Source organism: Sminthopsis crassicaudata, chromosome 1, assembly GCF_048593235.1.
Source record: "Sminthopsis crassicaudata isolate SCR6 chromosome 1, ASM4859323v1, whole genome shotgun sequence".
Taxonomy (NCBI): domain Eukaryota; kingdom Metazoa; phylum Chordata; class Mammalia; order Dasyuromorphia; family Dasyuridae; genus Sminthopsis; species Sminthopsis crassicaudata.
In genome coordinates this window covers 733,600,095-733,612,786 of record NC_133617.1, presented here as the reverse complement: position 1 = coordinate 733,612,786, position 12,692 = coordinate 733,600,095, and the positions used below count along the sequence as shown (strand labels likewise).

Below are 12,692 nucleotides of genomic sequence, written 5' to 3'. Positions count from 1 at the left end.
GACCCATCCAAGCCGGAGTCAGCCATCCGCTCTGGACTGCCGACCATCCGTTCCCATCTCCGCTCCTGTTCAGTCACTGGGCCATCTCCAGCTGATTAGTCCTGCTCCAGACAGTCCCCTAATGGGCCCTACCTCCCTTTGCTGAATGCTGGCCTAGTTTTGAGAAAGCAGACAGAATCCTCACTGAGTGAGCCTGCAGCCCTGCTCTCAACAAAAACAAAAACAGAACCGCTTCCCCCCTCCAGACACAGTTACCCTTTGATTCTGGGCTCTCCCCACCCTTCTCCACTGCATTCTGCCCCCCTGAAAGTGCACGGCCATCATGATGTCACATGGCAGTGACATCCGGAGACTCCCAGCTGCCTCTGTTTTGTGGACAGGCAGAGATATGTAGGGCGGCGAGCCACCTCAGCTCAGAACGAGTCCTTGGTTTGTGTCTATTAAAAATAGAGAAAATGAACGAACCCTCCCTAGCAACTTTGCAGGAGGGGAGATTGTGCCTTGTTCTTCTGCCTCAGGTACAAAGCACAGCCTGCTTTTTAGGGATTGTTTTCTCAGACATAAGCAATTATTAAGCACCTACTGCATGCCAGACACTGTGCAAAAGACCAGGAATACAGAGAAAGGCAAAGACAACTCCCCTCGAGAGACTCATAATAACGGGAAAAGCATGCAAACATTATGTAAAAACAAACTCGAGACAGGTGCCCAAAGGAGTTTTGTTTCAACTCACATATGTATGATTAAATAAAATATGCTTAATGAACACCGACTTGTGCAAACGTCGTTTGTGTTTGCGAACGAGCCCTGGGTCTGTCTGGCCTCCAGCCTGTGGGAGGGATGCTCACAGAGCAGCGCTTATGTAAGGAGCAGTGTTTTGGTTGTGACTAAGGAGGAAATGGTGACAACTGCACTCTGTGCGATCCCTGGGCTGGCCAGGACAGGCAGCACCGAGCCGGCTGGGCGGGTGCATCAGGACACTTCAGTCCCTCCCTCTCAAAAGTGGAGCAGGACTCGGTGGCTGCTGCTGTGCTGACCCCGTCTGTTCCCTCTGCATCTCCCTCCCTGCTGCTCCCTCTGATTTGGGTTTTCTCTCTGCCTCTCTCTCCTTTTTCTCCTCTTTCTCCATCCTTTTCTCCACTTTCCCTTTCTTTCTTCTCTCTTTCATTCCCCCTCTCTCAGCTTTTTTTCTCTCCTATCTCTTCATCTCTTTCTCCTTCTTTCTCTTTTCCTCTTTTCCCTCCTTTTCTAGTCTCCTTTCTTTTCTATCTCCCTTTCTCCCCCTCCCTCTCTTCTCATTCTCTTTTTTCTCTCTTCCTCTTTCCTCTTCCTTTATCCCTCTCTCTCTTTCTATTTCTTTCTCCTATTCTCTCTATCTCTGTGTGTATCTCTGTATCCTCTCTCTCTCTCTCTCTCTTCTCTCTCTCTCTCTCTCTCTCTCTCTCTCTCTCTCTCTCTCTCTCTCTCTCTCTCTCTCTCTCCTCTCTTGCTGTGTGTCTGTCACTCTGTGTCTGTCTCTCTCAATCTCTCTTTTTTCTCTTTTCTCTCCCTTCTTACTCTCCTTTCTTTTCCATTTTCCTTTCTCTCCCTCCCTTTTCTCTTGCCCTTTTCATTCTTCTCTCTTTTTTCTCTCTTCCTCACTCTTCTTCCTTTTTCCTCTTTCTTCCTCTCTCTCTAATTCTTTCTCCTATTCTCTCTATCTCTCTGTGTGTCTCTGTATCCTCTTTCTTTGTCTCCTCTCTCAGTGTGTCTGTTTCTATCTCTCTGTCTCTTTCTCTCCCTCTGTTTCTGTCTCTGTCCTTCTCTCTCTCTCTTTCCTCCTCTGTCTCCCTTTTCCACTTTCCTTCATCTCACCCCCTGGTTTTTAACTGGATTGATTTCTGTTTGCTGCAGACAAAAACACCTCTAGCATGGTGACCCGCGCTTCTCCTGGGAGGATGGACTGGATCATCCCCTTGATCGTAGTGTCTGCTCTGACCTTCGTGTGCCTCATTCTTCTTATTGCTGTGCTAGTTTACTGGAGGTGAGTTCATTTTTTTTTCTATTCAGCATTAATCTGAAGTGTTGGGAAAAGTTTGCCTTCAGGTACCAACTGCTCAGTGTTGGGCTGGGTGGTAGCCCAAAGGGTTCCACTGGGGAGGCTGGAACGGGGATGGGGATGATTCTCTGATTTTCTTTTTCATTCTTTCAAAAAGTTCCTCTTGTGAGAGCTGGAGGATTTCTGACATTAACTATCCCAGAAGGGGTCTAAATCCTCTAGGACAGGGTTCTATTGATATTGTTGGACCTCATGAAACTGGAGATACAAGTACAAGGAATAAAACAATTCCTACTTTCAGGGAGCTCACGTTTTAACAGGGCAGACAACAAGGTCCCACGTAAATAGATACAGGAGAAACATAAAGAGGAGAAGTACAAATAAAAACAGGGTATTTAATACAAGTAGTTTTGGACAACTGCATGATATCTCCAAACTTATTAGACCGATGCTCTTAAAAGTACTTACGAAAAGGCCTTTCACCTAGACCAGTCTTTAACCTAGAGTCCTTGGATCAATTTCAGGGGTTCCATGAACTTGGATGAGAAATAAATATATCTCCAAATTCATTAGACTGATGATGCTCTTAAAAATACTTGTGAAAAGGTCTTTCACCTAGACCAGGGGTTCTTAATCTAGAGTCCCTGGATAGATTTCAAGGACTCCGTGAACTTGGATGGGGAAAAAATATATATATTTCCAAACTCATTAGACCAATGATGCTCTTAAAAGTACTTATGAAAAGGCCTTTCACCTAGACAAGGAGTTCTTAACTTAGATTCCTTGTATTGATTTTAGGGGCTCCATGAACTTGGATGGGAAATAAATATATCTTTCTTTTCTTTAAAAATCAAATTAAAATTGAGCATTTCCTTCAATTATTTAGAGATTGTGAGAAAGGATCCATAGGTGTCACCAGATTGACTGCCAAGGGGATCCATGACAACCATAAACAAATTAAGAATCCCTAAGCTTGCTGTTGAGCTATTACATATTTAAAATATGAAATTTTAGTAAGTCTACAAAGGTTTCACTGAGCTTTCAACTGTGCCTTGATGATGCCAGAGAATATGTGGTACAAATCATTAATAACAGGAGAAGTCAGGAGAAGCAGCTGTTGCACAGTAGATAGCGAGCTTCTGGGTCAAAAAGAGCTGGCTTCCAAATCTACCTGTGATAAGTTGTCTGTGGGATTCTGGGCAAGTCACTGAATCTCTAAATTTTTCACTAAGGTTAAATTGTAGGGAAGAGCTCCATCTGCAGTGACAGAGAGAGTTCCTCACCCCCAGATGCCCAGACTGATGAGATCCAAAAACAAAAAAGGAGCCAGCAGTGAATTTAAGTGAATAGGATCAAGGAAGGCAGGACCAGGCCTCCTTCAGTGACTTCTTCATCCCTCGCCCCTTACAGAAAAATGGGCAAGTGAGGGCAGAGAGCTAGCCAGCACTCTCCTGAGGGCTTACACTTTTCCCCTGGGACTTTTTTTGGAAGTGAGTGGCCAAAATAGCTTTGCTTTTCTCAAGTACAAATAGATGTTTAGTGGAAGAATTTGAAAGCTGTCCAAGAAATAGGATAGGTTCCAAGAGTCACAATTATAAAACTACATTTTAAAAGGATGGGTTTAAGGCAGTCTGGTCTTTAAACTTTATTTTTTTAGCACAAAACTTTTTTTTTTAACTTATAAAACTAGTGATGGTGATAACATAATAATCAGAAAGACAAAAAAGAAATTTGAATTAGCAGTGTCTGAAAAAAAAGTAGTTGAGAATGAGATCAGCAGGGGATAGGGCCTCCTTTCTGGCCAACACATATATTTTTTAAATTAATGTTTGGAGTCAAGGTGGATATTGGGAACACAGGGAATTGGTAAGGGAAGAAGCAAGTCCTGTGACCCTTTGACAAAGCAGTTTTGACAATACACAGACAGAACTGGCCTTCTTATCTTTTGGACACTTAGAGACAGTGAATGATATGTGAACAAACCTGCCCTAAATAAAACACACATCAAGGCCGGAGGAGAGCCTGACCCATTCTTTGCCTGAAATTGAAACAGAGACGCTGCAGGACTTTGGAGTGTCAGAGGGTTTGGGGTTTTGTTTTTTTTTTTTTTTTTTTTTTTTGGAAAAAAGACGAAGAACTCATTTTTCGCAACTGCTGATTAACATCTCATAGGTTTGGTGGCTGCATAATCAGCATTCACTGTAGAATAGTTCTGTAAGCTAGATGTTTATATCATTTGTGTCCTGCTCCCACAAGATGGACTTAATCTCTAAATTTTTGTTATTGTTATTTGTTGTTGTTCGGTCATTTTTAATCATTTCTGACTCTCCATAACCTCATTTAGGGTTTTCTTGGCAAAGATTCTGGAGTGGTTTGCCATTTCCTTCTTTAGCTCACTGTACAGATGAGGAAACTGAGGCAAACAGGGTTAAGTGACTTGTTCAAGGTCACACAGTTAATTGACATCTGAGGTTAGATTTGATCTCAGGATAATGAATCTTCCTGACTCTAGACTTGGTTCTCTGTGCACCAATGTAGCTGTCCCTATCTTTGAATCTGAATATGTCACTCAGTTATTTGTAATCCAAGGGAGAAAAGTAATTAGTGGCCAGCCCTAAATCTGCCTCCTTCTACCTTCTACTCATTCACCTATTCCTGCTGAGACCAAACAGAGCTGATCTAAGAGTTTTTCTCCATGTCAACTCTTAGAATACTTGAAGTTGCTCACCATCCCCCATCCCAACTTAAGTCTTCTCTTCTCTAAGATAAACATCCATGGTTCCTTCAACCCATCATCATCTGGCAAGATATTGAGACCTTCTCCAACTTATTCTTCCTAAAATATATGGTGCACAGTACTTTAGTACTTTACTTTTTGTCACCACAAAAGAGTAGAGCAACTAACCATTCCCCAGTCCCAGACACCATGCTTCCCTTCATCGGGCTTTGGATCTGCAGTAATACACTAGATTTATATTGAACTTGCACTTCACTGTGAAATTTCTAGATCATCTTCAGATAAGGGCCATGGCTTTAGAGACCTAGAACTTGAAGAAATCTAGAATCAGAGATTAGGAAGGAATATCAGAGGCCATTTAGTCCAGCCCCTTTCATTAGTGGATGGGAAAACTGAGGAGCAAAGAGTCCCAGTTTCCTTTCAGTGCTTCTGCCTTCTGCTTCCCCAGATGCTTTTTCTTTTCTTTTTCTTTCTTTCTTTTTTTTTTTTTTTTAATTGAAACCTCTGATTTCCATAGGGACCGTTTCGCCCTTTCTCATATCTTGGGACACTCAAGAAAGGTCTCACTCAGTCCCCTTTACCTCCTCTCCTAAGGGAGAGATCAGCTCATATTACAAAACCAATAGAGCAATTGTAATACAGAGAAGGACTTGAGAATTCGTCACTCACACCCTGGAGAAGCCCCATTCCCAAAAACCAAGAGGAGGAAAGAAAAGACATCATTTCCACTTCAACTATTCCCATCTTTTGTCAGGAAGAAGTGGAAGGTCAGGACAGATATAAAGTATATCCTTTGGGCACAGAAATGCTCCTGAAGTTTAAGAGATCCTGAGGAAGAATAAGTGAATTTGTGCTAATGAGCATTAATCACCCTCTCTTGCTAAGATGGCAACGATATCATAGTTTTTCTGCTGGGCTTGGAAGGCTCAGTTCATATGGCATTAGCTGTTGGAACCATAAAGCCAAAGGTACATCTGGGGTTCTTGAAGGGAGCTTCTGAGTAAAAGAGGATAAGATTAGTGTGGATTCAGACCAAGGAAAGAGAGAAAACCTTTATCTCCATGTCAGAAGCAAATGTCCTAAACAATGGCCACTGATCTATTTTGTCCATATCCATTACTGTCAGAAGTATTTCAAGATCAAACTAAAGATACTAACTTTATGTCTATACATCTTTGAGGATGAGAGAGATTTCATCATTTCCCCAAATTTAAATGGGTAAAAACAAGATTTATATCCAGATATTTTGACTCCAGGGTCAGTACGATGAACCTAGTGGCAAAAGCAGTTGTGTTCAATCAAGGAGCTCTCTTGGACAACCTCCAAAGATTGGAAATCCCTACCATAATTGGAAGACTACTCAAAGTGTCTCACAAAACAGAAAGAGAAATAGACCTTTGAGGTTAAGGTTACTTTTATGAAGGCCTCTTGAACAGTTTGTCTTATGGACTGAGAGAGATGGAGAGAAAAAGGTGTCCCTTCCAGAACCTGCAGTGATCTTACTGTGAGAAAGGCCTACAGCATAAACTTAATTGACCTGACAATGTGGCCTTCACTAGAATAAGACAAAGGGTTTTCTTTTACTGGTAGATTAAAGCCTCAATTACTTGGAGCTCAAACCTGCTTCCAAATGACTTACAGATAGAAACATTTTTAGCTTTGGTTATAAAATAGGGGAGATGTGTTTAAAGAAATGAACTGTGTGATATTTGGGAAATTCCTCCACCTCCTACACTTCAGATTCCCCATTTGTAAAATGGGGTCAATAATGGTGGCTGCTCCCAGTGCTTTTGTGAGGATCAAGTGAAGTGACTGACAAACTAAATAGATGTAAAATGTATATACAAGGGAGACTGGGAGAGTACTTACAAGTTGAAGGATCAGAAAAGGTCTTCTAGAAAAGGCAGTGATTGATTTGTATCTTGAGGGCAAAGATGGACTCTGTAAAGTAAAAGTATAGCACAGGTGCATTGTGGGCATGGAGGCAGGCAGTCAGGAATATGGGGAGGGGAGAGCCACACCTGAGCCATAGAAGAAAGGCCAGTGTATCAGGATGGTTCAGAGGCCAGGTAAGAATGCCCAGTGAGGCTGAAATCAACAGAAGAGGGTAATTTCTTTTTTCTTTTTTTTTTTTTTCTTTTTTGACTGAAGTAATTGGGGTTAAGTGATTTGCCTGGGATCACACAGCTCGGAAGTGTTAAGTGTCTGAGATCAAATTTGAACTCAGGTCCTCCTGACTTCAGGGCTGATGCTCTATCCACTGGGCTATCTTGCTGCCCCAAGAGCGTAATTTCAATAAGGTAATAAGGTAAAAAGGCAGATCACAAAATGATTGAGATGAGAAAAGAGTGGAGACAGTAATTACGGACAATATTTTCTTTTTCTTTAAAAAAACAAAAACATTTATTTATTATTATCCTTTCTAAATTTTGCATTCTAAATTCTCTTCCTGCCTCTCACTATCTTCACCTACTGAGAAGGCAAGCAAAATGACATCATTTATACACATGAAATCCAGCAAAACATTTCCATATTAGCTATATCACAAAAAAAAAGTAAGAAAAATAAACAAAGCAAGAAAATTTAAATTCAATTTCATTCATACTTTATCAGTTCTCTGTCTGGAAACATCAGAGAATTTTTTCACAATGAATCCTTTGGAATTGTCTTAAATCGTTGTATTGATCAGAATAGCCAAATATTTCACAACTGATCATCATTACATTACTGAGCACAATGATTTTCTGATTCTTCTCACTTTACTTTGCATCAGTTCATATGAGTGATGACATAATTTGTTTTGTTTTTGCTAAAACCACTCCCTTATCATTTCTTTTGTTTTTATTTTTTATTTATTTGTTTGTTTGTTTGTTTTTTGCTGAGGTAATTGGGGTTAAGTGACTTGCCCAGGGACACTTAGCTAGGAAGTATTAAGTATCTGAGGTCACATTTGAACTCAAGTTCTCCTGACTTCATGGCTGGTGCTCTATCCACTGTACCACCTAACTGCCCTGCCCTTGTCATTTTTTACGGCATAATAGTATTCCATCACAATGAAATGCCACACTATGTTCAGCTATTCTGGAATTGATGAGCATTCCCTCAATTTCCAATTCTTTGTCAGCACAAAAAGAGTTGCTATAAATATATGTCTTTTTTTTATTTCTTTGATTTGTTAGTGGTATGGAACCTAGGTATCTTTGGGTCAAAGTTTTATAGCCCTTGGGCATAATTAGTTCAAATTGTTCTCTAGAATGATTTAATGAGTTTACAACTCCACCGACAGTTTATTGATACACATATTTTCCTTCCTGCCTTCCAGCATTTGTTATTTCTGATTTGTGTGAAGAGTACCTTCAGTTATTTTAATTTGCATCATGTACCATTTGGGTAATGGTTCTTATTGCTATAAATTTGACTCATTTCCATATATATTTGAGATATTAAGCCTTTATCAGAAAAATTTGCCCTTAACATTTTTTGATATTACTTTATTGTCTCTGGTACCTTTTAGCAAAATGTAATTTCCTTTGTTATCTCATTTAAGTAAGTCTGTTTTTTTTTTTTCTTTTGGTTTTTTGTTTGTTTGTTTGTTTGTTTGTTTTTTGCTGAGGCAATTGGGGTTAAGTGACTCGCCCAGGGTCACCTAGCTAAAAAATGTTAAGTGTCTGAGACTAGATACGAACTCAGGTCCTCCTGAATTCAGTATTTGTTCTCTATCCACTGCACCACCTAGCTGCCCTAGTCAGGATTTTTTTTGTGTGTTTTGTTTTGTTTTGGTTTGGTTGTTTGCTTGTTTTTTGCTGTGTCTAAGTTCAAGATTGATAGCTCAGACCTTTTATTTTTGGGGTGAAACATAAGAGTCTGATCTAGCCCTTTATTTTAACTGCGTGTCTTTCTGTTTCAAGTATGTCTCTTGTATACAACATATTGTTAAACCCATACATATGTTTGTGTATGTGTATTCTTCCCTCTTAACCAGTTCCAATCAGAGTGAGGTTCAAGCATTGGCTACCATCACCCCCCAGTTTCTTCCATCAAAATTCTTTCTTAAACACCTCTTTTATAGGAAAAAAAAAATTCCCACTCCAACTCTCTTTTCCCCTTCTCCCAAAGCATAACTCTTTCTCACCCCTCTTTTTTTTTTATTTTTTTTTTTTTTTGTTCGGTGTCTATACTAAAAATTACCAGCACACTAAAAACGTGAATATGAGTCAGAAAGACCTAGCTTTATGACCTAGACAAGACTCCACACTTGGTTGGTGCCTCCAGGACAATCTCTGCTCTAAGACTCTGATAACTCTCATTCTAAGACTCATGTGCCCATCTGTGATGGGAGAGAAAGTTTCCTCAATGATAGCTTCATAAGCCAATGAATACACCTGCACAGACCAAATAAAAAAATGTAATTAATAACCTAGCACTAATTCTGTCCAAGTAGTTTGACATAAGAAGCAGTATGGGCCAATAAGTAGAAAGGTGACTTCAGAGAAAGAGCAAGGTTCAAGTGCTGATTTTTTTCCTCCCTGAGGCTGGGGTTAAGTGACTTGCCCAGGGTCACACAGCTAGGAAGTTAAGTGTCTGAGACCACATTTGAACTCAGGTCCTCCTGAATTCAAGGCTGGTGCTCTATCCCCTGCACCACCTAGGTGCCCCCTCAAATGCTGATTTTGAGACTTATTAGCCGTGTATTCCTGTGAGTGTTCCAGACAGCTCAGTTCCAGATGCGTCGCCAGTCTGCATGTGTAGAAGAAGCTTCTGCATTGAGAATTTCCTCACTAATAAAAATCATAGAATCTGGAAGAAAGAAATGCTGAGTCCACTTTTAAATGTCAGGTGGAATACATTCCCCAAGACAACATTAGATTTCAATTCTCTAAGTTCCTAGAACACTAATACGTTGACAATTCAAAAAACCTGAAGCAATTCAGCTTATTCCATTCAAAAAAAAAAGCAAAAGCTTTTTGGTGTTTGTATAACTGAGGGTAAATAATGGAAGAGAGATTTCCAGGAGGTCTAATCTTGTGTGTCCAGAAGACTAGAATATCATGGTTCATATGCCCATCATAGAGATGAAAAATACAGGCTGACTTCAGAGTCAGGAAGCCATGGGTTCATATGTCACTACTGTGTGAACCTGGGCTAGTCATTGACCCTCTCAGTATCTCAGACAACTTTCAGGGACTTGGAGATACAGAACCAGTGCCTCTTGGCACTGGCAAAGACTGTTTCCTTTTCAGGAATCCCCTAAACCAATGTAATCACAGTCCAGATCCAAAAATTCTCATCATCACTTCCAAGAATGTTAGCACTAGAAGGGACTTCAGGGGATTATCTTGTCATAGAATCAATTTTAGACTGAAAGGATACTCAGAGACCGTGAAATGCAGCCCCATTCATTTTAGAGCAAAGTAAACTGAGACCTAAACAAAGTTTTCCCAACATCATCTAGATCAGTGGTCCTCAAACTTTTAAAATAGGGGGCCAGTTCACTGTCCCTCAGACTGTGGGAGGGCCGGACTATAGTAAAAACAAAAGATCACACTCTGTCTCCGCCCCTCAGCCCATTTGCCATAACCCGGTGGGCCGCATACATGTCCTCAGCGGGCGCATCTGGCCCCGCAGGCCGTAGTTTGAGAACCCCTGATCTAGATCCCAGCTTCTTAAACTGTGGGTCACGACCCCATATGGGGTCTTGTAACTGAAAGTGGGGATCACAGAATTATGATTTATTATCAATAAATGTCTGATGTGTATACTTTTTTTATATATCTATATACCCGGGGTCTCAGAAAAAGGGTCACAAGTTGAAAAAGTTTAAGAAGCACTGTTCTAGACTGTGATGAGAATTCAAATCTCTGAAACTCCAGTCTCAGCATCCTTTTCACTGCAGGTGAAAAAATGACACCAAGCTTTCTCTGAATCCTTTCAGTATACACAGGAGGAAACTTAGGCTCAGGAAAAGGAAAGAGAATGAGCATTTCTATAGGACATGCTACACGCCAGCCATTGTGCTGGGTGCTTTACAAGAATTGTTCAGTCATTTCAGTCAGGTCTGACCCTCTATTACCCATTTGGGGATTTTATTGGCAAAGATGCTGGAATGCTTTGCCTTTTCCTTTTGTGATCCATTTTACAAATCAGGAAACTGAGGCAAAATTAAGTGACTCATCCCTATGATGTGCTAGAATAGTTTGCCTTTTCCTCCTGCAATCCAGCTTACAGATAAAGAAACAGAGGCAAAATTAAGTGACTCATCCCTATGATCTGCTAGAATGATTTGCTTTTTCCTCCTGTGATCCATTTTACAGATAAAGAAACTGAGGCAACATTAAGTGACTTATTCCTATGATCTGCCCAGGCTCACCCAGCTAGTCTGAGGCTGGATTTCCACTCAAATCTTCCTGATTCCAGATTCACCACTGATCCATCTCACTGCCCAGTAAATTTGATTTCAAGTGACTTACCCAGAGTCACCTGGATACTGAGCCTAAGAGATTAGTGAGCCCTTCCCATTTCAAATAGCAAAGCTAGAAAGAGATATGTGTTGGGTTTTTCTTGTGTTTTACAACAGAGAAAGTTCGCTGGAAGGCGAGCTCCTCCGCCTCAGAACCGATAGTCCCATTGTCCTTTTCACAGCCTCAGAGACTGGGACCATGTGTCTCTTTCTCCTTAACACCTCGGCGTGGTGTCATGCGGATAGATGGCAAGCAGCATTTCCTTTGGCTCAAAACATGTGTGTGGTGAAGGCAAAAAAGGCCTGGGAAAGAGAACTCAGCTGTTTCCTCTGTCACTTTCACAAAGGTTCAAAAGGGAGCATGAGCTGACTTGGGGATCAGCTAAGAGCCACTATTTTCCCAGCACTGCCAAATTATTCTGGCAAAGACCTCAGGATGCTGTCACTTGGAGCCAGCTAAGTTATTATGCACATCGGGCAGTGAAGAGAAATGTGTTGACTTAGTTAGTTAGTTCTCCATTACTCAGGCAAGAGCTTCAGTGGGGGAGCCCCCAAGCAAGCAACTAATATCTTCTCTCTCCAGGCGAACAGTGAGTTATTTCTTTGCATTCTCAGTGGCTTCAGTACCAGCTTGCCAAAAGGATTCTTTCCAGGAATTTTTTTTTTTCTACCCTTTTCCTTGTCAGAATTGGAGTTGAGTCTTCATTTGAACTCACTCATCTTACTGAATTCAAATCTGGTCTCAGATACTCATGAGACTATGGACAAATGACTTAATCCTGTCTGCCTCAGTTTCCTCATCTGTAAAATGAAGTGGAGAAGGAAATGGCAAACTACCCCACTATCTTTGGTAAGAAAACCCCAAACGGGGTCGCAGAGAAATGAAATGACAACAATGGGTCATCTTTTGATTCTGAGACAGAAAAATTGATCTGTCTTCTCTGCCCCTGCTGAGAATGTTTTTTTGTTTTTGTTTTTGTTTTTTTTTGACCCACATTGCTAAAGATCAGTATGGGAAGCATTTGAAAAAGGTGATAGAAGAGTGGATTCAAGAAGAACTGATTTTGACTCCCACCTCAGACAAGTTTTGTTCAATTATTTCACTAGCTGTGTATTTCTGGCAACTTAATTAACCTCTCTGCTCTTCCATTTCCTTATCTATAAAAGGAGAGAGTTGCCTCTCCTAAGCAATATGTAGATGTTCTTATCAATTGTAAGATAAAGGGATTAGATGTAACTTCTACTCCTTCCTCAAACACTTACCAGTCTTGTGACTATAAGCAAGTCATTTAACATCCTAATGCCTCAGTTTCTCCATCTGTAAATTCCTGCTCTCTAGAATTTGTTTTCTGATGTTCTGTGCTGGTGAGACGGTACTTAGGACATGAGAAAGATGCGTGGAATCTCCATGGACCAGCATCTTTCAGAAGGTCTCCCTCCCAGGAGCTCCGAACACTAAA

At 40.8% G+C, this 12,692-nt stretch overlaps 1 protein-coding gene across 2 annotated transcripts in view; it reads left to right on the top strand.

Annotated features, from left to right (window-relative positions):
* The window catches only part of PTPRG (protein tyrosine phosphatase receptor type G), an 807,880-nt gene that overhangs the window by 693,996 nt on the left and 101,192 nt on the right, over positions 1-12,692 (top strand). For both annotated transcript variants that reach the window (XM_074284229.1, XM_074284228.1), the window contains exon 13: positions 1,894-2,023. In XM_074284229.1, the coding sequence (XP_074140330.1) occupies positions 1,894-2,023 (130 nt within the window). The remainder of the gene's footprint in view (positions 1-1,893; positions 2,024-12,692) is intronic.